We start from the raw sequence: 27,795 nt of genomic DNA, 5'->3' as shown, positions 1-27,795 counted from the left end.
CTTTGCTAACAAGCTTATTTTGACTGAAATAGGTTAGGGAGTGCTCCTGTAGCCAACTCTGCCAGCAGATCTAAGGAGTACGTTTGCAGTGGGAGCAAAGCACATATGTGAATCTTGCCATTCTTCAGGTTGCTGCTGCGTTTTCGTTCGTTGCATCTCTCCAGTATGCTTGGAAATATGTAGTACTCCTGTAGCTGGGAAATGGTATATGATATCTAGCATGTATATTCATGACTTCCAGTTCTGAATCACTCACTTTGCCTTGGCCAGGTGGTTTGGTGTGCTTGTGCACTCTTTCTTGTTGTTAGTAAAATGCATCTTCATGAAAAACAATACTATATAAACTGTCTTGGAATATACTATGTAAACTATCATGGAGGGCATGTGTTTCTTGATGATACAAGCTTTAAGTAGACAGAACCACAGTGTTTTGAAAACCTCAGTAGTGTATTGAGTGCAGATAACAGGGTCATTCTCCCCCTTTACTCATTTGTTGTTCCCAGTGGTACAGTCTTCACTGTTCAGCCATGTTTTGAATCACTCGAGTCCAGCTACTTATTCCTGGCTGCTTTTCTCTCTGAGTTAAGGGAGTACTTGGAGCAGAAAGAAGATCAGCAACACCCATAAAGAGTAACTTCACTCAGGCTGTAGATCATGCTTAGGTGTTTTAAAAACAGGAGCAACTGTTCCAGAAAACTATGAAACTGCTGCTTAGAGCATAGCTTGAGCTTTTCACTGCCATAAATGAGCCCTTTGTTGCTACTGGCCGTTACCCGATGGCTTTACTAGACTGGTTCTCCAAGTGATAATGTCCATATTCCTTCCCTCTATTAACAGTAATAACATGTAATGGTCCCAGCAGTTCAACCCTGGTTCTGGTAGCCGTGCCAAGGAAGAAACCATTTCCTTTGGTGACTTCCAACTGGAAGTGATTTGTTGTTACTGGAGGATCTGCTTTGAAATTTGTGTATGATCACTTTACAACTAATAAAAGGTACATTCTGAAATCTATCTCCTTAAGAGTGACGGTGTCTGCCCTCTCCCCGTATGTCTAGATGTGCATTTGGTCAGGGATTGTAGTTTGGGAAAGTAACATATGCCAGTGCTGTGCTGATGCAAGCAGATTTCTTATCAGTGCTTGGAGATAAGGGAGGAGGAGGAGAGGGACTCCCAATTCACATCCATTGCTGGCATCAGAGAAATTTTATTTTGGAGGTTTTTGCCAGCACTTAAAATCTAGATGGGAGACCTATATCAAAGGAAAGTTTACAGTAAAAGGTACGAGATTCCAGACAATTAAACTTTATTAGTCTGTCTGAAACATTAAGTATTACCTTAAAAGAATACTTTTTTAATCTCCTCTCCCTGTTGCTGTTTATTTTGTAGCAGTGTGGGAGGGGAGCAGCTTCTCCAGCAAGGTATTATTGCTGCTCTTTCTGTAGCCAGTGTGCAGGTGCCCATGGTGCAGTCCTGCCTCCCCAGTCCCTAGGGAGACTCAGCATGTTACTTCTCTGGTGTCTGCAGCTTTCTCTGGCCCTGAACCAAACCAGCCTTCCCCCTTTTTTTCTATATCTGAAGGTAATGTCCTTAGCCAGGTGCCCTCCAGGCTGGCTCCATATCATAGGTACTTAGATGGTACCTCTGAACACTGTTGGCCCCTCAGGATTTTGGAAAGTGTGGCAGGTTGGGCTGCTGTGTCCAACATAATTACAGTGATGTTTCATCTAGATGTATCCTTTCTCACCATGGTTTTTCTGCAGTGTGGTTATTAACCAGATGTGGACAAGCAGCTAAAAGCCCCAGACAAGTTAGAATTACTAGTTCCTTGGGTATACAGGGTACTATTAATTTCAGAGTGAGCGTGTATTTTGAATTTTCTCTTGAAAATAAATAGTAAAGATGCTATGGTTTCTTCCATGGTGCTTTTCTTTTTGACTCTCAGATGTGATTGATGATCATCTACTTCTGGGTTATGTTTGTTTTTCAGAATGTTTCAGTGAGCTTTGCAGCGTGAAAACTAATTCAGTACTGAGCGAGTAAGTCCATGTGCTAAACCCATGGTTAACCTCACAGAGACTGTTATGTGAGATGGAGGCGGACAGAAATGGGTAGATTCTAAACTGAGCTTTTAAAATAAAAGTAAATGGAGTGAGTTGTTTAATGACCTAGCATTGTCGCTTTGCTGTCAAGTCAAACACTGGAAAAGCAGGTTCATCCTGCAAAGGAAAAAAATGAGGAGCCGGCTACCCTAGTCACGTCTTTCGGGTGCTATGGCTCACGAGATCCTGCTCTTTATGGCGAGATACCCCCTTGCCACACCCCAGTTCTCAGAGCAATGGAGCTCTTTAATAAGAAGCTGCCAATAAGAGCTGCAAAGGACTTCTTCCCTCTTTGCTTAGCTGTGGCAGTCTGGGAATCAGTTCTGGGAGCATTTGGTGATTACAAGCCTAAAAAGAAGCCAGCCATAGAAATTGAACTTGTATCCTCTTAATTATGCTGCTATTGCCTTTAGGCCATGCAAACAACACCCTTTCAACAGGATTCTCAAATGCTAGCTCTGCCCTTTAGCGTGGAAGCCTGGCATACATTCTCAGGTCTGTTTCACCATTTTTGTTACGTTGCTACATTGGAGTGGTATTGAGTGGTACTTCATCAGGGGCAGTACAAGCAGTTTCATGGCCACACAAGTAGCTTTTGGAAAGCCAGCCATGCTGAGGTTCTTTGGCTAAGAGCAGCTTTACAGGCATCAAACCGAATCATCTCACTGCCACACTGGTACGTTTTAATCCCTGTTTTTCCCACACAGCTTCTGACACGCTCCAAAATTCCTGAGCTTTGTACTGCTGCTGAAACCAGTCTCAGGTCTGGATTCACTGTTGTGGGTATTTTTAATGTGGCTAATCTTGAAGAATATTCAGAATATAGAGACAAGTGTGGCTTTGCTTTCATTGTGAAGTTCCTGTCTTCCCTCCCTACTCTGGATCTAAACCTCCATGGTTCCTTTTTTTGTCATCCTGTAGCTTGTTTTTTAACCCAGTGTCTTTTATCTTGTGAGTAAAGTTTGAACAGTACGCAGAAAGTTAACTGCCTGGAGTCTTTTAAATATAAGTAACACGCACCCAGTAATAAGCTGTCGGTTGTTTTTTTGCTGCCTGCAAAGAAACATAAACACAGCGCTCATTTCTGGCAGGTTTTTACTGTCAGAGTTTCTCCTATTATATTTATCTTACAATTTGCCAGGGGGTGAAGTTATTAAGTTTTAGCAGCAGCCATCGATCAAGTTCACAAGTTAACACGATAAAGGCTCTGTGCCGCTCCGATCCGGGAAAATGATGATCCTCACTCGGTAATTAACTAAATGAGAAAGTTAAATCTTACTTGAGAGCTGGGAGAGATGAAAGAGAGGTGTTTGTCAGTTTCTCAGTGGAAATTAGAAGCAGTTTTCTGCAATTCCCTAAGCTGCTGCTCTGTCATATTTTACATAAGCACTGGGAAAACGTCTTGTAATTAGTGCTGTCATGGAGGATTTTTTTTGCTGAAGGATGTTGGAATAATTCATTAGATTATCAAGAAAGGCTTGTGTCCTGAAATGATTAGCACAGTGAAATTTAAACCATTAACGATAACAAGTTTAGAGCTTGCTGCAGTGCAGAGGCACCCGGGGTATGTCTGTGCCTATTTCAATCATTTCTTATAATTAAACATTATGTCCTCTTTTTTCCTCCCCTTCACTAAGACCCGTCCAAAATTCCTGTTAAGGTGGCTCTGCCTAGATCACTGACTTAACCGCAGCTGGCAGTGCATACAGTGGAGTTGGAGGTGAAATACCGTGGCTGCAGATAAGCAGTAGAAGACATCTGTCTGTGGCAGAGCCTGTAGTCCCAGTGGGTCTGGGAAGGAGGAGAGAAGCACAGTATGACCTGTCGATACTGGAACATGGAAGGCAAGTCCCTTCCTTTTGTCTAGGGAGAAACTGTGGGAAATTTGCAGTGATGGTCTAAGCTTTCAGTCTTTTCAGAGCTCCAGCATGAAGATGTCTTGAAGGTCCAGAAGGTTCCAAACCTTGCTGGGTTCATTTAAAGCCATTCTCGATATTCCAGGAAACAGCTTCTCTTTTTCTTTGACTTTGAGCTGTTTTCTTACATTAAGAAACATGTAATCTGAGTTCATCCATGCTGTGAAAAGTGCCTTGACAAAGTCCTCTGCAATGATTAGAGGACATGGTGGTTTGGGGTTTATACAAAAGTTGTGACCCCTCTTATGGATGGGGAAACACTATACCTATACTAGAATCAGAGAACTGTTCTTTATTTGTTTCTTCTGTGCTTTAGGAGAATCCTTGGTTCCTATACTGAACCAAAACAAAAGTAACCTTGGTTGTCATACATGGGTTGCAGGTGTGATATACCATGGCTGTTTTGTTTTATATGCAGAGCAGTAGATTTATCCAGACCTTATTTATCTGTGTTGAAATAATGCACCTTTCTATAGTTGCAAGCCATTATTTAGATTAAAGTCCTTTCATATATTAGTCCTCTTCTACTTCACTGGGCATACAAATGTGCTTTGTGTTAAATGTAGCCATTGGAGAAATGGTCTTGTAATTATGGGCTGCAATGGAGCATAATACGTAGATCCCTGAGCTAGTACCAAGCTGAGGCGCTCAGTCCCCTGGGTTTCCTGGCACAGCGTCCTAGCTCAGACACACCGGTGTAGGAGGACACCTGTGCTGCTCCTCCAGATGAGTTGCTGTGCCCAGAGCCAGCTGGGGCCCCTCTCAGCCCTCACTTATAGGGGTTTGTGAAAGGGGAGTCAGAAAAGCTTTATTCAGAGTTAGCAGTAGTTTTCTGGTAACCTGGTTATTGTACCAGGATAGGGAAGAGGCTGTAGACAATTGTGTGCTCCAGGAAATAGTTGCTGATATTGTTCTAAGATGGTTTGTCATGAACTTGAGGCGGTTGATCAAAATGGTTGAGTCATCAGGGTTTCTGAGGAAGCAAATCAATTCTCTTACTGGTAGTAACCGCCCCAATGCTTTAATAATACAGATGCTTGATGTTGTTTTGTTGTTGGCTTTTTTTAATAAAAGGCCTTTCTCACTGCACCCCCAGTGGATTTTCAGGAATCTTTAAACTGAAATTCAGGAATTTTGTTCTAAACTGTAGCTACAGAGAGTCTGGGGAGTCATGTCAGCATGTATTGTGATTCAGTGACTTGGGAGCCCTGTGAATTAGTCTGTCTCTACTCTGCAGAACTGGTGTGTTTGTGACCTGCCCTGTCCTCCTGGTTCCCTGCTTGCAGAGACCACAGGACCTGCTGGGCACACCATGGCTACCTCTGGGCTTGCCCTCACTCCTTTTGATGGGAAACCAGAGCAGGCAAGGGTGCAAACCAGGTCTCAAGTTGACAGTGTCAGAATGCAGCCCGAGTATGCACATGAACCTAAAAAGTACAGTGTTCCCCTGTCCACTAATTTGGACATAAGCGCTGTAACATGTATAGTGCTTTTCTTAGCGGAACCACTATGTAAACTTGGAGTTTGACTCCCAGAGCTGTTACTAGTGTTGGTCAATGGACTCTTTACATTTACTCATTATTCCCCAAGAGGCCTTTATTCACTTGGGATCCAGGCAGAATGAGTTGTTTTGTCCCATCTAAGCCATCTGTTTGTACATACATAAGCCATTACTTGTTTTTTGCAGATGTTGCAGCTGCTGTTTGATACCCCAAAACGATGTTTTAGAGGCAACTGGGGAGCTGAAGGCTTCTGGGAGAAGGATGCTCAGGAGGCAAGGAAAGGCCAGAATGTCGTACCACCCCATGAAAGGGGTGTCCTCTTTTGTGGTCTTTGCACAGCAGCTGTCCACTCCACTCCAGCTCAGATATTAGTCAGACTTCACAGTCTCTCAGATTAAAAGGCAAAGGTATAGGTACAGGTTTTTAAAAAATGTGTTGCAGAGACAGCCATTTGTGAAACGCAAAGCAAACAAAACAAGAGATGAAATTACAATAAAGCTTGTAGAATACAACATCTCTCCACTGTCTTAATCCAGCATTTTTTCAGGGGTGTCTGTTTTGCAGACAGCTTAACCACAGCAAAAATTACCAGAATACCTGAAGACTGATGTTCAGTGCAGTCCACTGGTAATCATTTTTTGCCAGGCTGTTGCCTGCTGTGGACTGTACTAGGAAAACTCCAGCCTGTCACACCTAGGACTTTATGCCCACAGTCCTTTTAGAGATTTCTTTATATAAAAAGTTGGCCCAAGAGAGAGTATTTCTTTCCTGCAGCCCAGTACTGGCTCTGTGACTCGCTTGCAGTCAGTGCTGTCTGTGTGATGACTACATGACGGTGTAGCTCAGTCGTAGCCCTTGTCTTGTGTGATCTTCCTGAACACACACAGAAATTTGCAGGGAGGAGTGGGGTTAAAAGTAAAGTTGAAAACATTGAGCTGCGAAGTTGAGCACTGATGGTGTGATCTCCATGTTCTGTGTTCTCAATGAAACTTAAGTCAAACCATAATTCAGAATTAAAAGAAACTGCTTGTTAAAAATGACAGCTAATTACTGTCTTTTTCTGCCAGAGGAGAGCCTGTCCAGCTCTGCTGGAAATGCTGAAAAGAGTATTTAGGTCGATGTTCTTTAGAAAATGAAATGTACATGGCGATTAGTTGAGTAGATTTTCAAATTATGACGTTTTTGGCATTCAGAAGTCAGGATTGCTGTCAGAGTTGGGGGTTATTGAAGTACAAGAATTATTTACTCCTGAGAAATGAGGACTTCCTGCATTCCAAACCCAGTTTTGGTAACTAGATTTTGTGGTTTCTAAATAACCCACTGTTTTGGCATTTGATGAAAAAAGGCTTTTTTGTTGTTTTTTCTTTTCCTGTAAAATCAGTTAATCCATGCATTTCTTTTAGATCATTAGATATCTTTGCAGAGAAATCATAGAATCAGAGAATGGTTTGGGTTGGAAGGGACCTTACAGATCATCAAGTTCCAACCCCCCTGCCATGGGCAGGGACACCCTCCACTAGCCCAGGTTGCTCAAAGCCTCATCCAGCCTGGCCTTGAACACCTCCAGGGATGGGGCATCCACAACTTCCCTGGGCAACCTCTTCCAGTGCCTCACCACCCTCCCAGTAAAGAATTTCTTCCTTATATCTAGATTTATACCTAGATTTAGGTACTTGTTTTTTCCCTTAAAGTTAATAAAGTCTCCTGGTGAGGTTGTTGCCTGGAATTATCATCATAGAACAGAAATGTGGCATCCCTAAGTCAATATTTTATATATTCTGATATCTGTAATTTGTTTTAATTATTTAATAATTAACCTCTAAATGTATTTTGTAAATAAAAATGATGTAATAATATTGACTGTTACTATAATGCTGTCTGGTGTTAAACCATTGCAACAGAAGAGAGAAAATCACATTTTCAGCAGTTAATACAAACTATTTGACCAGCATGGGAAAAAAAAAATTTCCCAGCAGTTAATCTTCCTTGGACAAAGGATATCCTTGCATTGCAAAATGTGCACTTTTCTTCCCGTTAAATCGTTTAGAAAGCAGAAATTATATCTTGCTATCAAGTAGTAAATTGAAATGTCAGTGTTTTGTTTTGTCCCTGAAACTCTTCTTTGAGCTGCGTCCTTCTGACAAGATATTAACAGTGCTCAGAAAGATGAAAATCTTTTATTCTGTGAAAGAAGTATGTATCGAATATGAGGGTGTGTTTTAGCTGGCTTTGCTCTCTGAGTATAGTATTATACTCAAAAGAAGTACTGTCATTTTTTTCTCATCGATTTCATGCATTCCCTATGAATTTTAGTAGCAGTCTATTCTTTAGAAAAAAGCACAGAATGCAAATGCAGTTTTCTGTTGGTGCATTGAAGTAACTGGTAACTGTAGATTAGGAATCCAAATGCATTTTACTGTCTGCAAGATGTAAATAAAATTGTGTTTGTGTTAAATTGCCACTCACAGTTTCCTGTCTCACCAGAGTCCTTTGTGCGCAGCTCTGGCACGAGCTGGTGCATTGTCCTGCAAGGGCTGCAGCTCGCGCTCTGGCTGACAGCACCAAATGGGATACATGGCTTCAGCCAACTTTATGTATCAGAGTGCTTTTTTCCTTCTCCTTTTTCCCCCCCAAAAATCATGAAACCACGTGAGCTTCTTTTCCTATGTATGATTTCGGTTTTTCTCTTCTTCCTGTTTACAGACAAAACTTGCCAATGGCACTTCCAGCATGATTGTGCCCAAGCAAAGAAAACTGTCCGCAAGCTATGAGAAGGAGAAGGAACTCTGTGTCAAGTATTTTGAACAGTGGTCCGAGTCTGACCAGGTGGAGTTTGTGGAGCACCTCATCTCCCAGATGTGTCACTACCAGCACGGACATATAAACTCATACCTCAAACCCATGTTACAGAGGGACTTCATCACTGCGCTGCCAGGTATTTCTGCAGGCGGAGAGAGCTTGCTCCTCCCATCTTGTCTTTCAGAAAACTATTCCACTCTGGCCTACTCTGCTGGAGAGGTCTCTTCTAGGGTCAGTTTGCAAAATAGATGATAGCTTTTGAATTAAAAGCTCTATGCCAGTGTGAACTGTGGTAATATTTTAGTTTGTATTCCTACTGTCTCTCAGGGCATGATCTAACACAGTTTGGCTAGGAGTAAATGATAGCTCGTATATGTATCTTAAGGACAGTTGTTGCAAGCCACAGGGCAGGTGGTTGTACTCATAATGCCCATGATCCATGAATAATAAAAATTTTTAAAATTAAGACTACTACTCGTTTTGGTTGCTCAGCTGAGTTTTCCCTTTTCTTACTTAGATTTTTTTGTCTCTCTTTCCTAGTAAAATACCTTCCTGAACCATCAGTTTGATTATGTGTTTATTGCTAGTAAAGAATGGAGGCCATAAGATTGAAGGATGGAAATGTTCTAATTTTTGCACCTCTGTAGTGTTTTCCATTGAGAATATTGTTCCAGCTGTTCTCACATGTGGAATTGGATGTATCTCTCAGAATGCACACGTAAAGTGGTATACATGCAGTTTTGTATTGACCCTGTCTTATAGATGGGAAAACTGAGACAGTGGGAGATAAAATAAATACAGCAGTAAAATTCAGAACCACACAAATTTCTGGCTCTTTAATCTCTTTTTCAAACCATTAGATGGTACCTCAATAGATAGTTAATAGGTTAGCATTCCCATGGCATAGGTCCTTAGTTTGATGTGGACCTGAGCAAGAAGCACTACAAGTGTTGTCTCTAAATATCTAGTTGAAGAGGGGAGTTTCTTGACAAAAGCTTGTTCTGTGAATACCTTTGGATAACTGCTGAGCTCTGACAATTTGTTAAATCCAGTCATTTGGTCATTCTTCAGAAGGGATTTCCCAACATGAAATTTAATTTCTAGGGTTAAAAGATGGAAAAAAGCATGTTTAACTGTGAATTGTACAAAGCATAAAGGCACAGCAGGAGCTTTGCTATGAAATTAAATATGTAGACTCACTGGATTTTTAAGGTCATCGTGCCCAGTAATCAAATGGCTATTGTAGCATTAAAAAAAAAAAAAATCTTAGTTATGCTAAGTACCTGCTTTATGTTAGTTTTTAATAGTCCAGTGGCAATAATCTCGTGTACTTAGAGCAGCATTATAAATTGTGGAGCTGTTCTGTTTCAGGAAAATAAGAGCATTTTGAAAGTGCACTGGTTTCCCAACTTTTAAAGTGAAAGTATGCATATAGTTGCATACACAGTTTTTCCAGGTCTTTCTCCACAAAACTCAATCAAGACAAGCCGACACATCTCATTTGCACTTGCTTGATTTCATCCTACAGGCCTTTTTCTGAAAATTCTGTGCAAATATTATTTTCAGAGGCATTCAAAATTTCCTAGCCATAGCATAACTTTTCAGAGTTTCCCAGGAAGCAGCTAGTTTTACTGGCTCAGAATGCAGAACAGGTAGGAATCAGGCAGCTAATATGTGAGTATTTGAATAGTTGTGGGAACTGTGTGCTTAAATAATGTATGGGCATATTTGTAAAGTGCCAATGTCGTAGTGAATATAGCTCTAAGGGAGAAAATTAATGGCAAGCAATTACACTGGTGCAGGCTCTGCAGTCTATGCAAGATGTCCTGGTTATAGGCAGCTTTCCATCAGAGGAATGGGAAAGGGGAAGGTAAGAAACTGCCTAGGAAGAGGTGATGCACCTAAAACTTCAAGTTAAGTCACGTAATCAAAAAAACCCTAAACTCCTTAAGTACTTTTTGTCTTTCTGAAATTCTCAAATGTTCAGTATTCGGATTTCATTTTTACTCCTTCATTCTCTCTCCTGCTCTCCCCCTTGAGTAAATAAAACAATAAAGATACTTCAAAATCATGAGGCATCTTATCTCTGTCCTCCTAGCACTGTCCCAAGGAATGACCAGAATTAAAGGTAGTTTTACATCATGAGCACACTTTACTAGTATGCAGAGTAAAATTGGCTCAGATTATTTTCCCAGTACTTTGGACAGAATTAAGGTTGTTTGAAAAATACAGCTTAACTGTCTACTTAACTTCGTTCTGTTTCTGAATAATAAGGTCTCTGCTTAGCATTTCCAAGCTGTTTAACATTTTTTTTGAGGAAAGTAATTTTCTTAAGGGTTTCATGTGTGAAATAACTGAAGCATTCTTGTTGGTATGGAGGACTAATCGTGTTTCACTTCAATTCAGCAAAAACTTTTGTGAGCAGAGATTTCTCTTTTTTAAGGAAGCCATTCCTTGTTAGATATATGTCTCAGTGAGTTGTGCTCGTCCTAAGAAATATGATAATAAACTTGAATTTTTAGCCAGGACAAATATAGCTCTGCCCTTCTCATTACCATAAATGTGAGAACAAGAGGCCAGAACATTAGTATTCCTTGTCTGCGAAGGGTCTAGGATCAGTGGCAAAGGGTGACTTACGGCCATGGAAGTAGTTACAACATCTCATTGCAGCAAGATCTAAAATGCAACTACTGACGATCCAGAAAGGGCAGATGGTTCAGAGGCAGACTTGTGGGGGAACATTGCTGTGCCCGGTTTATGTGGTGTAGCCCTGCTTTCTAAGCCACTGATCTGTTCCCTGTGTAAAATAATTTCTTGCCATCACTCTTTATGGATATTACACAATCAAACATTTGTAAATGTCCTGGTGGATCTATGAATGTGGGCCCATTGGAAGCAACACAGATTGGGGAAGCAAGTATGTCATTTCCACCCAGTCGAGAGAGCTCAGGGCTGCAGGTGTTGGGGTGGGAAAGCAGGGGGACATGATGTCCATGTCTGACCTACCAAATTGTGGAATTCCTGCAAAGTCCAGTTCCCGTTCACTAAAACATTGTACCTCTCTTTCCACAACTTGCTGTAGTGTCAATCTACATTTACAAACACTTTTTTAAAACAATTTTGTATAGTGGCTGTATATATCTTTTCAGATTAAATACATAATAAAGGCTGCTGATGCTTTTATTTTGGAGGTTGACATCTAATTTTGCATCTATAAAGATAAGAAATGTCAAGCCTCTTTCTGCACTCTGTGGTTGTGCATGGTATCATTCATGTGCTTTTTCTACTGTATGAATGGAAGCATAAAATGCTGGGCACTGTCTCACTCAAAGTGTATTGTAAATTTAGGATTTTTGAAAGGAGAGAGAGGAGGCCTGCTGAGTTTTCTTGTTTTCGTGCATTGGGAGATAATTTTGAGGTCTTTCGGTTAACAAAAACAAAGATTGGGCTTTTTTTGTCTCATGAACTCTAACCAGAATCAGCTGGTTGCACCCAGTTTGTGTTTGCAAAGGTATGAACATGTGACTGTAAAAACAACACCAACAAATATGCTGCTTTTTCTTTCCCTGTCACAAGCAGGGCCTGGTCTTTGAGGCTGTTGTTTTAAAAGTAAGAAAAGATGTATTTAACTCTGTCCCAAATGTGAACCAGAGGGAAGATGCATGTAATACCAATCTGTCATGCTTCCTTTTTGGTTGGTCTGAACATTACGCCTGAGGGATGATAGGGTCTAAACTAGAACTTGCACAAAGCCTCTGAAGTTTGACCGGTGAAGTGAGATAATCTCTTGATGCTGTGTGTCACTTGGGAATCAAACAGCCTCCAAGAGAAGCTGTTTTTGTGTAATATCTCATTTAAAAGGCATCTTATTTTCCTCAAGTCTTGCTGGTGATTAAATTTGAGTGGGTAAGGGCACATTTTTACTGGATACATCCATCCTATTAAGAAACCTAACAGAACCTTCGCTGGCTCCCAGCTACGCAGATTACATTGAGCTGCTTGGTGGTAACCAGGCAATTGCTTTACGTTTCACTCCAGCCATGTTGAAACAAAGCCAGTCCTGGTATTCACAGTGGCAAATATTTGCAAATTATGCCATTTTGGTGCATATTTTTCCTCCACCCACTAAGATAAATGAAACTATCAAACCTGCTTCACTTTCTCCTTACACATCCTCTCCTTCCCTCCCCACTTCTCTGTGCATCTGCATATCTTTCCCTCCCCCATGTCTAAAGGTACCACTACCCTTCAGGGCACACATTGGGAATATATATTTTTTTCTTCATTACGTTTAAAAGCTACTGCTTTAGCAAAAACAGCTTTTGAGCCGTCGGAACACGAGAACAGCTGTAGCAGTGAGATGAGAAATGGTCCTAATATAGAGAGATTTTGGGGGCTGCGTTGCTGAGTTGGAAATGCCATCCATAGAATATCCCCCTAGTGCTAAAACCCATTGAAATGGATTGGAATGACTTCTTGGATTCTTTATTATTTTTAATGACTTGTTGTGTTATATCCAAAGGAAGTTGGAGAACGCTGTTCACTCCTGAACTTAGCTGCAAATGCTCTTCTGTGCATTTGGTCCAGCTCTGCATGCAGAAGAGTAGATGGAAAGAGAGGGTATCTTTGTACTAGCAAGAGGAGTTGTTTTAAACTCTGTGTCTCCCCAGCAAATAATCTTTTTTTTTTCCTCCCCCAGCTCGGGGATTGGATCATATTGCTGAGAACATTCTGTCGTACCTGGATGCCAAATCATTGTGTGCTGCTGAGCTGGTATGCAAGGAATGGTACCGGGTGACATCGGACGGCATGCTGTGGAAGAAGCTCATCGAGAGAATGGTCAGGACAGACTCCTTGTGGAGGGGCTTGTCAGAGAGGAGAGGATGGTGAGAGAACTGCGTCTTCACCTCTTTTGCCCCCATTCAGGACAGTAGGTGCTGTGTGTTTGAAACCACGATTGAAGAGGGTTATTTAGCACCCTGAAACATCGTGTTGGTTCCAAACCTGACAGTTGCTTAAATCAAAATTCATGGGTTGCGGAGTTAGGGCATCGTTTGGCTATGCAGGCAATGTGGGGGCTTTTTCCTCACCTTCCTAATATGATCACGCTCTTATCCCACTGTGACAAGTGAGGTCTACAGACTGAGATTTTTACACCCAGCTGTCATTTGGTTCAAATTAAGAAGCTGTGTACACCCCAAGGGAACACTAAACTAGTCAGCAGTTCAGAGCAGAAGAGCTTTTGTAGGGGTGGCAGTGGAGCAGCATGTACTATGAATTAGTTGTTTCCTGATAGGTCTGTTTGTTTTCCTCAGCAGATTTTCACTATTGGATATCTGTTTAATTTTCAAACTGGAAGCTGAGGGTAGGTACCACGGAGAATAGGGGACTTTAGAAATGCAGATAGATTAGTTAATAATCATCTGGAATAGCCTTACTACAATGTGGGTCTCACTCAAGTTTGAAGCTGCTCTGTTAACATTTCATTAGAACTTTCCCTCTCAGGGGTTCGTCCTTTAATACATAATTTTCTTTTCCAAGGGTGTCCCTAGGATGTTGGCAGAAAGGAAGCTGGGTATGAATATTTCATAAACAAGATAAAAGTGACAGCTCAGGCATTTTGGTTGCTATTAAAAAGAAAAAGATACAGAGTTGCAAACAAAGACTCCTGTTTTACAGTTAGTTTTGTTATACTGTTTGTCTCAGGAAGTAAAGGCTAGTAAGTCAGGATTATGAAATGTGCTTTAAAAATAAATACTGTGTTGACCTGCTTCCAATAGTGTAATGTTTGGAAAAAGTGTAAAATAACACAAGCATGACAGTGGTAACTTTTGCATCCCTTTTAGTGCCTTTTTCTCTCCAGGACTTCTTTTTTCACTCTGTATTGTTGAGGTCACAGTAAGTCTGAAGAGGACCTTGAGAGGTTATTTAGACCCTCCTGTTTCCCAAAGGCAGAGCCAGTTTTCTCTTTAAGTGATGCAGATGTTTGTTGAACTTGTTCTTAAAAACCTTCACTGATGGAGATTCCTTAGGCTGTGCCTGGGCAAGCAATTCCACTGTTTTCGCTAACTTTAGTGTTAGAAAGATATTCCTAAAATCTAGGATGTCTTCCTAGCTATGGTTTGGCACATTATATTTAGCCTACAGACACATAGGCCAATTCCTCATTCTACTTTTTGCAGTAATCTTTTGCATGTTGGAAGGTGGTATTGGATGTACTAACCAGCCGTAATCCTGTATTTTCTTGTCCTCTTGTCATTCTTAGTTTTCTCTGTTTAGACCCTCCTCAATTACTCTGCTCCATTCTTGGAGGGCGGTGTAATCAACTGGGTATCTTACTTCTACTGGGGCATCACTTGAGTCTGGTGGTGTGGGAAGCATTGCTTTGCATACCGTATGGAGGACACTCCACTTCATGCTTTCCAGTAGAACATGTGTGCTTTTTTAACCGTGTTACAAAACTTTTAATTATCCTTTCTGTGGAAGTTCTATTTATCCATTATTTCTCATCTTGCATGCTTATGTTGTTACCAAGTGGTCAACTTGGCACTTGTCCATATTGAATTAGATTCTATTTGTTGCTTGGTGTTTCTCCATTTTGTCAGAAGCATTATGAGTTTAATCTTGTCCTCCAAAGTGCTTGTCACTTTTCACAGCTTTAGCATCGTTACCCATTCTTTGTCATTAATGAAAATGCTCAATAATGACGCATCTAAGACAGACTCCATGCAAGATCCCAATTGCTGTCCTGTTTGACAGCGCACCATCAGTAAACTCTGCTTTCCAGCCATTTGTGTGTCCACCCTTGAGCAAATTAGGTCAGTTTGACATGATGTGTTCTGGATTGATCAGTGTTTTGTGTTGTTTGTCCACCCTGTCAACTTCCAGGCACTCATCTGATGGACTGCATGCTCTAGAACCGCCAAGCTGTCAAAGTTGAGTTGGACGACCCACCATTTCCTTGGGTCTACCTTCTTCCCTTTTTTTAAAAAATGCAAGAGCTACATTTGTCCTTTTCCTGTTCTGTGGAACTTTACCATTCTCTGCATCTTGTGAGAGATCTTAGCTGATAGTTCTCAAGTTGCTCCTTCTTAGAAATAACATTAGCACAGATTACTAGTCTTGCAGACAGATGACATTGCTAAAAAACAGTTGCAAAATCCTGCTTCTCACCTCAAAGGACAGTCACACCATTACTGCACCTCTTCAGGTTTACACTGTGGCCTGGAGGTTACTTGGACACAACAGGAGCAAGCTGTGCCCTGTCTTTCAGGTTGCTTTCTTTTTAGCTGTAGAAGATACAACTGCAGGCATGGTGGGATAGTTAAGAGAGGCAGACAATAAATATCCAGTGTAGTTGCATCTCTGCCATATAGAGCTTTATAATCAACACTAATGCTGTGCATGATACAAGGAGGTGACTAGCTGGACAGTTCAGGATGATAGATGACTGGTGTTATTTGCTTACAGCTCCTAGCTTTGCACATGGGCTGCCTGATTTCAGCATTTGCAGCTCGTGGTTTACAACAGAAGTCACAGTAGCCTTCACTGACAGCTTGTCAGAGAGCAGTAAGGGTTACACAGACTTAGAGAAATACAAAACAGAAGCCCAAAATCTGGGCATGATTGTGTCCATCTGAATACTTGATTGAATTGGCCAGTCATCAAAACCAGCAAAAAATAGTTCCTTTTATCCCAGAGCCACAGCAAAATGGCCACTGAAATTCCAAGCAATCCTTTAGCTGAACTGTAGACAACGAGCTCTACATGCAGCAAGGCAGGGCTTACAGGTAGCAACAAGACATTGTATTAGGTCAGCTAGTAAAGTTGCAAGCAATCGACAGCTTTTCAGGCACACAGGCATGTATATAGATTTCTTAGACCTAAACCAGGTCTTCCAGGATGTGTCTTAGGTATTCTGTCTGTCTCCAAAACAATTTTTGTCTCCCTGGGACAATCATTCTAATTTTCTTGAATGCGCTTCCAGACTGGATCACAGTAAATAGAGACGCATCTAGTTAGCGGTTTGCCTGAATCCGTCTGCCACTTCCTTGCATGTATTTGTCCCCATATGAGTGGCTGCTGGTCACTGTATTTGAAGACTCAGATGATTGCTCTGTCCAAAGTGGAAAGCATCTTTCTCTAAAGTCGTACTTAAAGTACTTTATTTAAAGAATTATCAAAAGTTCTTTTATTCAGCATTTGTTATTTTGTTTGTTCATTCCTGTAGTTTACTACTGCGTTAGAACCTGAAGATGTCTGTTCATTGCTGTGATTTCCCTAGTTCAGGTACATCAGGGCAGCTAATGTACTCAAGTGAGTTTCAAGACAAGAAAGAAATGCACAAGGAAGTATTGAACAATTAATTATGCCATAATGGAGCAAGGGAGAGAGAAGTGAAGAGCTGGCCCAGTGTAAACTCTGTGCCTCTGATGCCAGGATTACACTCGGAGGCATTTGTGCCTCTCTCCATTTTGTGAGGAATGTTGCCAGGCAGAACAGCAGTTAGTACGCCCATGGTGGGGTTTACTAGCTTCCACACCGTGTTTGGTGGTTTCTTAACTTCAGGATGAGGAGTTAAAGTTTTTTACACAGCAGGTAGTGATTGCCTTTTACAAATTTTTTTTGGTAGCAAAAATCTAGCTTGGGATGTGAGTATTCCAAATCAGTGTTGAAATGAGGGAGGCACCACAGACGAAGTGTTGCTTACCAAAATATAATAGGAGCAGTAAAGTGTCCATGTACCAAAATGGTACATGTTCCTGCTAATGCAGATAAAAGCTAGCCTTGAATGCATAGTGAGTTTGAGGGTTCCTTGGCTTTTTAAATTTTGTTTGTACACTTTATTTTAAAGGTGACCTCTAATATGGGTTATGCGTATTGCAGGCATGAGCCATTCTTACCTCCTATTGAGTTAAATGGGCTCATGTCCGTAACAAATAATATATTTCCTTTCCCTGAGTGACTAGGCACAGGTTTTTCACAAGTATTTCAGTGTTTAAATGCAACATTGACATGTTGCAGGGAAAACTTACAAGGAACCACCCCATTTTACTGAGTAAATTAGGTTTGAATATTAATCCCTCTGTGCTTTTCAACAGTGGTTACCTATTTGTAAAATGCCTGGAGGACCTTTCTCCAAAATGCTGAAGCATGATTTGTGTTTAGTGAGGGTTCTTTGTCTTTCAGGGGACAATATCTATTTAAAAATAAACCTCCTGATGGGACTGCGCCACCCAACTCCTTCTACAGAGCACTTTACCCCAAAATTATACAGGACATAGAGGTAAGGAACAGCTTCCAGATGTGGTAGTGTTTGGTTGGGTTTGTTTTTTAAGTCTCCCTGATTTATTTATGATGCTGGAATTCTGATAATATTTCATTCCAATTAAATATTTAATTGAATCTGGTGTGTCTGTATTTGTCTAGAGTTTGTAGATCTGGGATAATTATATTAGGTCCCAGGCTTCACTGCTCCTTTAGACAGGGGATGGGTTGAATTGTTCATTGAGCTGTTTGCAGATGAAGTCTCTACACCTTGCACGTCAGATGTCACAGCATCACTGTACTATCTTGATTTTCTCTGTTCCACAGTACTTTGCTCCACCCAGTGCACATGAGACCTGAAAGATGTTATGGGGAGATATCGTCAGCTGAGCCAGGGAGAAAGTACATTGCTAAAGACTGCAGTCCTAAGACCCAGGGAAACAGGAAGCAGCTGAGCATGGTTGCCTTGTATTTAAGTGTGAGCAAAATGCCACATTCTGGTAGTCTCCTAATGGCAAAAGCGGTGCTCAGGCAGTTGTGAAAACTTTGTACAAGCATTTAGCTAGAGCTCAGCTGAGACTTTTTCTTTAGTTGTTTAGTCATTGAGTCACAGGGAGTTAAAAGCTGAAATAGAAAAAAAAGCTTTTAGGTCACTTCTCCCTCACCATTCCAGATAACACAGATGAGTTTAGCCATGATATGTTTTCCAGGCTTTTGTCTGTTTAATTGGTTTTATTACGTGTGTTACTTCTAAAAAGCAGTTATGTCATTGTATGGGCCTGATTGCAGGAAAAAGTGTGAAGAAAAGTGTCTGCTGTCTTCTCGAACAAAAAAAGGGGAGATAGTTTTGTACTTTAGTTTTATTTCTCTTTTGTCTCCTCTCTCTTCTCAAGACAATAGAGTCAAACTGGCGGTGTGGAAGGCACAGTTTACAAAGGATCCACTGCCGAAGTGAGACAAGCAAAGGGGTTTATTGTTTACAGTATGATGATCAGAAGATAGTAAGTGGCCTACGCGACAATACTATTAAGGTGAGAATGCTCCAAAATGGCACACTAATGGCTTGCAGTGTCTATGTCATAAATAGTAGTGTTCTAATTTCAGTGATAACCTACTCAGTCTCTTGCTGGTAACCTGCCCTTCTCCTTCCCCTGCCTCACACCTCCACAGCATGTATGCCTTTCTTACGGGGCAAGAGAAACCCTGTTTTCTTACAAAAAGACTTTGCTAGCGGAGTTTTTGTCCATCAGTACTTACACGCTATGTAATTACTGTGCTCTGTACCCTAGTGAGAAGGGAAAACCAATATTCATAGTAAAGCCAGTAATATCAAAGATGTTAAGATATTGCACCAGAGAGCCTGTAGAAGACTCTACAGGTGCCACTAAAGATGTTCTAAGTGCACTATGGATGATGTACTGTAGTAGAAAACAGACCAGTCAAACCAGTAAGTGCTGAAATATGAAAACTTTGCTGAGCTGTCTGGTTTTGAATGTTTGCTGTCTTAGATCTGGGATAAGAATACTTTGGAATGCAAGCGAATTCTCACCGGACACACGGGTTCTGTCCTGTGCCTCCAGTATGATGAACGGGTGATCATTACTGGATCTTCGGACTCAACAGTCAGGTGTGTGCTCATGATTCGGAGTTTTCTGTTTGCCTCTAAGATTTCTGTTTGCCTTTGGCCTTGCAAGAAATGATCTTTTCTTAAATGTGTGCAGTTCAATTGGTTCCATGGAGTAGTTCAGCATATTTGTTCAGGATTGTGCTGTCCTTGTTTATCGGATGTCCATGCAAGTGGCTGTCAAGGAGAAATGAGAACATAAGAAAAGGCCAGTCAAGGTCTAGATGACTTAGGAAGGCCACCTGGCATTTCACCGAGGTTTTGCATGTTTTCACACTCCCTGGGAATGTTTTAAATTCTCCTTCAGAATAACTTTTTTAAAGTTGGTTGAAGTCTTCAAAGCAACTCTGAAGGTTTAGTCATCCATTGTCACTTAATTTTAACTAAACATGTGTGACTGGATCTCCTGTGAGTTTCAATTTACTTTCAGCATGATGGGTTTTTTCCATTCATTCACAAGTCAGCACTTGTGGTGCATGGTGAGCACATGTGAAGTCCACTAGACATATCACAGCATCCTAGGGAGTCTAAGACCTACAGTGTAAACACAGGCACATATGAGTTAGTGAATTGCAGTATGAACTTGGATCTGAAGGAGCAAGTCTGTCTTCTCTATGTTGTTATATATTCTATTAATATCAGACTACAGTGTCCATGCAGTGAAGTTACAGATAACAAAAAGCTGTGTCAGTGGCCTTTTCAGAAGCTATTAGCATGTGTTTCTATGGCTGCAAGCTCCTCATGGTTATCACCATGTTTGCGTGTAAGCTACCACTGTTAAGCTAATAACCATTAAATTTAGTTCCTTACATGGGATGCGTGCAGTCCTGTGGTGCTGCTAGATTTTAAGGTCCTATCATTAGTAGGAATCCAGAATTTCAGCAACACTGCCTACCTGGAGATGGTGTGGGAACTGCACTGTTCTAAACAGATCTCAAAAGGAGAGGCTGATTTTTGTAACAAGCACTATCATCTTCCATATCAGGCCAGGCAGGACAAATTGCAGACTGGCTACTTGCCCAGAAATGCTTTGTTTCCCACTGTATCTATAAACGTTTGCACAGACCCCAGAGGCACGTAGGATGCATCACTTTTATCCTTGGGTCTCCTCTGGAAGAGGGGCTTCATCCAATAGGCAGTACAGATGGGCTCTTAATGCTTCTGAGATCTCAGGGATGCACTTGTCCAAAGAAGTCAGTAGGTCTCCAGCTCCTGTTCAGTTTGGCAACCGTGTCTGCAAACTGCTTGTATGCTAATAGCTCAGGTCTTCAGGCTCTGGGCTTTTCTCCTTTGCATTTTGTAATTGGAAAGTAGTTTTCTTTGTTCTTTATAGTCCATAAGTTGATGCACTTCAGTCTCCTTAAGTTAGAAAATGAGACATTAGAAGCCTTTCTCACATCTTGCCTTTTCTTACTGCTTGCCTTATAGGCAGAGGAAAGTTTTTTAACTTCTACAATGTCTGATGTGCCTGATAATACAGCCATTTTCTGCTCTCACGTAGTATGTCTGGGATACGGCTGTGATAGTGCCAAAAGAAGTCTCCTTATGGAGGGTAAAAGAAGTTTGCCAACAGAATGGCCCAAAAGAAACATTTTTAAGGCTTAAAATCTGAATTTCAAGTCCTAGAAGTTCTGTATGAAGCCTTTGTCTAACTTTTTTTCATCTGAAATTGTCTTTCAGCTGAACCAGTTGGTTCCAATAACATTAAATTGACATAAATGCTCTGTCTTAATTTGGGTATTCAGCACATTCCTGGAATGTAACTGTGTAGCAGATGTACTGCAGGGTGAATGCAACTCACAGTGCAACTTGTGGCAGTTACTTGTATTTGTTTGAAAAGCATTGTCTTGTCTTCTACTTCTGTATAAATTATCCTTTGAGTTGATAGTCCTGTGAGAGAGGTCAAAAATTAAACCCGTCTCTGAACTTGCTTCTCTGCAGGTCATGTTTAAGTACTCCATGACTGGAAATGGACTGTGTGGTAGGCTGACACAACCAGGAAACAACAGTTTCCTGCCTTGAAAGACCATCAGTTTCATACCTTTCCTCAGCACTAAATTCCCTTAGTTAAAGAATGCTTTTTTCCTTGCTGGGTTATTTTTGTGGTGTTAACTGCATTGCAGGGTTTTTGGCTGCTGGACTGTCTAAATGTATGCATCATCAGCAGGTTTGTATTAAACATCTTTTAGTGAACTATTTAATAGATGTAGATATAACTTGTGGTGTTTACTTCTCTAATACTGCTAGAGAATCAATTACCTTTCCCTGTCCTCGTCTCACTGTGCAGACAATCCACTGTGCATTTTAACTCTCTTCTATCTGGTTTTAAATTTGAAACTGCAGGGTGTGGGATGTGAACGCAGGTGAGATGCTGAATACACTGATTCACCACTGCGAAGCAGTACTGCACCTCCGCTTCAATAACGGCATGATGGTGACATGTTCCAAAGACCGTTCCATTGCTGTGTGGGACATGGCTTCACCAACAGACATCACCCTGAGGAGGGTTCTAGTAGGGCATCGAGCTGCCGTCAATGTAGTGGACTTTGATGACAAGTACATTGTATCAGCGTCAGGTGACAGAACTATAAAGGTGAGGTGTTTCAGAGGCTTTTTTTTTTTTTTTGCAGCAGCAGGGTATTTAATTACCAGGAACAGTGACCAGACAGGGAAGATGGTCCTTTGCAGTTATTACACAGATCTTCCTTTAGAAGCAGTGTTTTTCCTCCTGCTCGTTTCCACTCATCCCTCATCTGTTGAGCTTGCACAACTTGTTTACAGAGCTTTATGGAAAATCAGATTCAGGTACAGACATAGTTGAAAAAGGACTTGTTTTTTTCTGTGTTCTTTTTCGACTTGGCCACTTTCATAATCTGTTTCAGCATCAGTCATTCGAGCAGTTGTCAGAGGGCAGCATGAGGGCAAAAGTGAAGGTGAGTGGATGGGAGTCAAGTGTTGCTGCTGTGATCCCAATCTGCAACATTAAAACTGAGGAAAATTGAGATCCTGTGTAGACTAAATTGTAGCCCGAAAATGCTAAAACCTGATTTTGGAAGCTAATTCTTATATAGTATGGCAAAAATCTTCTGTTTGCAGGGACCCAAGCTGCTAACAGTTGCAGACTGTAGTCGGAAGTCATCAGGGGGGTAATTTTTCCAGTCTTAATGATCGCGTCTTCAATTAAGAGCATTCTGGGTGCACCTATGTATCATACAGATACCAGCTTTTGTTAGTCTCTTCTTAATAATTTTGTCTCTGTGTGGTTCTCTTCCCGCTTCCTGTCACAGGTATGGAACACTAGTACCTGCGAATTTGTGCGCACCTTAAATGGCCACAAACGAGGCATTGCATGTCTGCAGTACAGAGACAGGCTAGTAGTGAGCGGCTCTTCAGATAATACTATCAGGTGAGAGACACACTCCCCGTTGCAGAGTTCTGTGCAAGTATGTTGTTCTCTGATTCCTTGCGATGTGCATAGGTTAGGCAACTGAAGTTCTTGTCATCTTTGAAATATGCTTTATTTGGTATAGAACATTGGGAACTACTGGAAATAGGTATTAGAAGCCTGTTCTACTGTGTTGTCTTTCATCCTTTGTATCTGAAGAGTTCTGTACTAACCAACAAGTTCCATTGCTCTGACAATTCTGGTATATGAAAGAACTGGCAAGTACCACTTTCTGTGATGTCCTCTTGTGATATTTTATTTGGGCTATGTGTCTAGTTAAAGGGGTCAGATTTGCAGTAAGAGGCATTTAATCCTCTGCAGAAATCCTCCTGGGCTCTTGCCAAACTCTTCTTGTGGTACTTGGCGCCTGGTTAAGTTTGGAACAGCTGGTTTAGAGCATGAAGTTCAGTTTGCTGCCTTTTGCACTTCTCCAGCTGCCCTAGTTGCAATCTGAGATTTAACTCCTTCTGGTATCATGAGCCAGGATTTCTCCCTACATCCTGCAGCTGGTGGCAGAGGGATGGCCCACTAATCTCGGGATGTATGGAGCAAGCTTGAACAGTAGCGTACGTGATATTGGGAGATGGCTCTGTCATGCAAACAGGAGTAAGAACAACCTCATTTTTGTCTTTGTCATTGCTTTAGATAGTTGTGTGCCTTCTGATAAAACTTGAAAGCTGGACAGTGTAAGCAGAAACCCTTCCCTTTGCCTGTCAGTGATATTTTCTCTTTGGTGAGAATGATTCATGCTACTTTTTGCATGTGGACTTTGCTTGCAACACACTGCCTCTCCCTGCTTTGTGTTCTGTAGGAAAATGGTGGTCCTTTGGTTGACATCACCAGGTTATTGTGCCAGATTTTAGTATAGGGCTACCTGAGAGCATGAGCAAGAGAGCTGGAACTTCTGTCTCTTGATCGGGGGAAAAAGTATTTCTGTCATTCTGTAAGAGTAGCACCACTTATACATGGTGTGAACTCCAGCACTTCAAATGGAAAAAAAATGATCCTCTGCAGTTGTACTATGAAACTTGGTCTCAGAATTAGAGTAAGAAATAGTTAAATATTACAGCCGTTTGGGAAGGATCTAATATATGACTTGCAATGCTAATAAAAATAAATGTCAAGATAGTGATTCTGCTAAAGAGGAATACAGTTACTTTTATGCTTACATTGGACAAAATCCCTAGTTGACAGATAAATTGTGCTAGAATTTCAGGAATGTTGGCAGTGAACCTTAATGGAAGCCAAGTTTGGCAGCTGTGTGGGCAACGCACAAGACTTACCTGGTCACGTTGTTTTCTCCCAGCCTTTAGCTGAGAGCACAAGTCAGCAGAAGGGTAATTAAGAAAGGGCAGGTTACTAAGTCATCTTTGTGGGTGACTTGGTGCTTTATATTTTTGACTTTAATCCAGTGTAAAATGCCAGATGATGTGTGTTGGCCTTCAGAAGAGGCTGCCTTCTGATACAGAATTTGAAGTTCATTGTTCCTCAGTTGCACGGAAACTTTTTTCCAAAAGATGACTCTCTGATCTCTAGTTTTGCAACTGCAAACATAAGGACTTGTGAAGTAGCGGAGAAATCAGTATCTTTCTTCTTTAGGGAGACTCCAGGTATAAAAGTGCTTTAGGTTTTGTTTTAGGCCAGAACTTTTACCAGTGGAAGAGGACATAGCTACATAGGCATCACTATCATTGTGACAATTTCCATCTGGTAGAAACTGTTCCAAGTTTAATCCAATTACTTCAGTATCTTAGCCTCTAGGGCCAGGGTTCTTAATTGCTACAGACAAGCATGGTATAGAAAATAAAAGAAAAAAAAAAGATAGTTTAGAGCAAGAAAATAGAATCAGGCTACATCATCTTGGGTTAGTTTTGAAACCAGTGGTTGATTTGCATGTGTGTATTCAACCTCCAGTGTGTGCACACATGGGGATCTTGTACTGGACTGTTTAGAATCTAAGTGGCATTCTCTCTAGGAGTTGGGGATTCAGGCTCACCTGCCTTCTGTATGTCTTCTAGCTCTGCCAGGACTTCAAGAGAATTAAAGGCTGAGGTAATTGCAGACCTCCCTCTACTTCCAGAAGGTCTCCCAAAGCTATAGGAAGGAAGAGTCATAGTGGTTTTGACTGTATACACTTTATAGTGAATTTTTTTAGTTAGTTCTCAAGCCTTAAGAGTAGTTCTTTTACTATTTGTTCCTTTGACTATTTAAAGAAGTAGAAATTTGAGAAGGTTATCAAATCTGGGAGGTACCCTTGGCAGCAATTCTGCTGGGAGATTCTGCTCTTACGTAGCAGTTATCCCTTTTGTACAAGGCCCATTCCCCTCATGACTAGGGACATGATCCTCTCCTCTAATCCCATTCAAACTCAGGTAAAACCTCAAACTGGGACCTGAAAATACAGGCCTGAATTAGTGTGAGGCAACCTCCCAGAGCTGCTGGCAGTCTCAGGATTGAGATGGCAAGGAATGGAAACACATGGCACAAAAGTTCCTGGCACAAGATTGCTCTTCAGACTTTTCTGCACCAGTTCATTTCTGGCATTGTCCATCCTTTTTACAGTTCTTGAGAAACTTAATGCTCTCTGACCAGCCAGAGTGCCTTTGGCTGACCTTTGCCATGAAGTTGCTTGCTCTGACCTTGACTGGTGTGCTGGTACTTGTGTGAAAACTATTGGGATCTTCATGGATTCCTGAAAGATCAGATTCACAGATCGAAGAATCACTTTGTGCTCCTCATTGGCATCAAATGTGTGCATAGACAAATCTTTTCCCAGTTCTACAGTGATAAAAGAGTTCTGTTTATTCCTCTGTTGTCCGGAGTGAGAGCAGCTTGTTGTGGCAGGACAGCTGCAATCATTATCCACCAACCTTGGGCACACATCCACTGGATCTGGATTATTCCCTGGCGGACCTCAGGAGGAAAATATGTGGGGACAGTTTATCTCTTTCTTTGTCTGTCTCAAGAAAAAGTGACCTGACCCCTTCGCAGCTGTCCTGCTTCAAGATGTGTCACCCAAAGAAATTCCACAAACTACCCATATTTCTTACTACTGTGAAGTTCCTGTCGGTCCAAACGCTAATTGAGTGAGCATTTAAGAACACTTGTGACTGCTTTCTTTCAGACTGCTGTTAAAAGACTCCTGCATGAGCAGAGCATGTCTCAGCCAGAGGTGGAACACTTCTATACAATACATGTCAAAGAATTTCAGTTCTTGTAGGCAAATAATATTTCTTTGTCCATGGTAATTGGGAGTCATGTCAAAGAGCTGACAAAAGTATGGAAAGCTAATAGACTTACTTCGTAACTGTTTCGTGCATTTCTTAACTATTTCCCAAGGCAGTGTGTAAGTGTAAAAATTCATCTTAATTTATCCTCCATGCTAAAAATCCTTCACAAAGCCCAAAACTCTGGGATGTTTACAGTTAAGAGAATACCACATTGCTGGAGTTCTTGCTGGTTTTGGTGCCAGAATGTTTTTAAAATACTGGATTATTAGAAACAGTTAGCAAAGAGCTACAGGAATTATTTGGGAGCAAGAAGAAAATGCACTACAAAATAATAGAGTGTCCATTTTAGCTTATGTGTAAGGTGCCTAAATTACAGAGTAAACATACCTTCAGTGGCAGAAATGAAAAATAAAAAGGGCTTGTTAATTCTTGTAACTTTCACCACTGTATTGGTGTCTTAATCTGTCTGATGGTAGTTTCCAAATCAGAAACAGGCTTGTAGGGGTACAGAAAGGGTTGTGTGCCCTGTGAAGGTGATTTTACCAATTGTAATAAGCTGCCAAGGGGATTGGTTAAGTCTCCCCCTCTTAACATCTTAAAATCAAGGCAGGATACCCTTGTGAAAAATCAGCTTCAGTAAAATGAAGTTATGAGGCTTACTGTGAAGATAACTGGGAGATACCCTGTGTTAATAGAGCAGTAGATACTAGACACAACTGATAAAATTTTTGGATCTCTGACTCATTTCCCATGTGATGCTGTAACATAACAGGATCATATTGAAAAGCATGTATTCACTTAACAGCAGGAAAAGGAGTGATTAATATAGTTTGTTTCTTCTTTGTTGTTTCATCATCATACTTGTTTCCAAGTTTCCATTAACTACAAACAAAGACCAAATGTGTCTTTTCAATAATCAGATATTAAAAAAATTCTTAGTTCTTCTTCCTGCTCTCTTACAGGCTGTGGGATATCGAGTGTGGGGCATGTTTACGAGTACTGGAAGGCCATGAAGAGTTGGTGAGATGCATACGCTTTGATAACAAGAGGATAGTCAGCGGGGCATATGATGGGTGAGGCTGTCAGTGCCATCAATACCCTGTATCTTCCTCTCTGTCTCAGTGTCTCATGTCCCACTTTGCTGTATCTTCCTTATAAATATTAGACTCTGTCTGTCATACCAAGAGGACCTTTTCGTGGCTAGTAAGTCAGGACCGTGCTGCAAAGTATGCCTTTTTTCATCTTTTTGAATAAGTCAGTGTGATTTGATGTGTCTGGTCCAGTTCTTTAGCTTGTAAGAATATCTGACCGACTCAACCTGAAGCCTCTTTTAGCTGAACCACTGTTAAGAAAAATCTTTCCCATTGGTCGTTATGTCTTCTGGACCATTTGCCATTACAAACTAGGTGTCTGCGTTCTCACATGTTTCTGTAAGTTATTACCACCTGCTTTTTCAGTGGTTTACATTGTTGACAGCATGTTTTCACTCCCATTAAGCTCTATAAGCTTTACAAAGGGGAAATGCAAGAACCAGGTCTCAAGAGCAGAATTGCTGTATTTTCCTTGAACTGGTATATTAGCTAAGTTGTACTAACAGTTAATTTTTTTCTCCAAGCACTTGCTCTTTTCTCTTTAACAGAGCCATGGTGTTTGTCTATTTTTTCACTACTAGGAAAATTAAAGTATGGGATCTTGTGGCTGCTTTGGACCCCCGTGCTCCAGCTGGAACCCTCTGCTTGCGAACCCTTGTGGTAAGAGCTTTTGGTAGGGGTGCTGGAGGTGGCAGAAAAGTGTGCTTGATCAGGGCTGTCTTGAGCCATAAAAATTCAGGTCAGTTTAGCCCCTGTCTGCAGAACCTAAAAAATATTTCTAGGGGTGTGGCTTCTTTGGGTGTCCAACTTTAAAAAAAATAT

The 27,795-nt window shown here is 41.1% G+C and overlaps 1 protein-coding gene across 1 annotated transcript in view; it reads left to right on the top strand.

Moving 5' to 3' along the window:
• The window catches only part of BTRC (beta-transducin repeat containing E3 ubiquitin protein ligase), a gene marked incomplete at its 3' end in the record, with an annotated part of 63,677 nt that extends 36,031 nt beyond the window's left edge, over positions 1-27,646 (top strand). Inside the window, exons 3-11 of the mRNA XM_010088013.1 lie at positions 8,221-8,452; positions 13,016-13,202; positions 17,506-17,602; positions 18,477-18,614; positions 19,092-19,210; positions 21,551-21,800; positions 22,495-22,613; positions 26,845-26,955; positions 27,555-27,646. Coding sequence (XP_010086315.1) covers positions 8,248-8,452; positions 13,016-13,202; positions 17,506-17,602; positions 18,477-18,614; positions 19,092-19,210; positions 21,551-21,800; positions 22,495-22,613; positions 26,845-26,955; positions 27,555-27,646 — 1,318 coding nt within the window. The remainder of the gene's footprint in view (positions 1-8,220; positions 8,453-13,015; positions 13,203-17,505; positions 17,603-18,476; positions 18,615-19,091; positions 19,211-21,550; positions 21,801-22,494; positions 22,614-26,844; positions 26,956-27,554) is intronic.
• Positions 27,647-27,795: the final 149 nt, after the last annotated feature.

Source organism: Pterocles gutturalis, unplaced genomic scaffold (assembly GCF_000699245.1).
Source record: "Pterocles gutturalis isolate BGI_N339 unplaced genomic scaffold, ASM69924v1 scaffold47266, whole genome shotgun sequence".
NCBI classification, from domain to species: domain Eukaryota; kingdom Metazoa; phylum Chordata; class Aves; order Pterocliformes; family Pteroclidae; genus Pterocles; species Pterocles gutturalis.
This window is presented reverse-complemented; position numbering and strand designations above follow the sequence as displayed.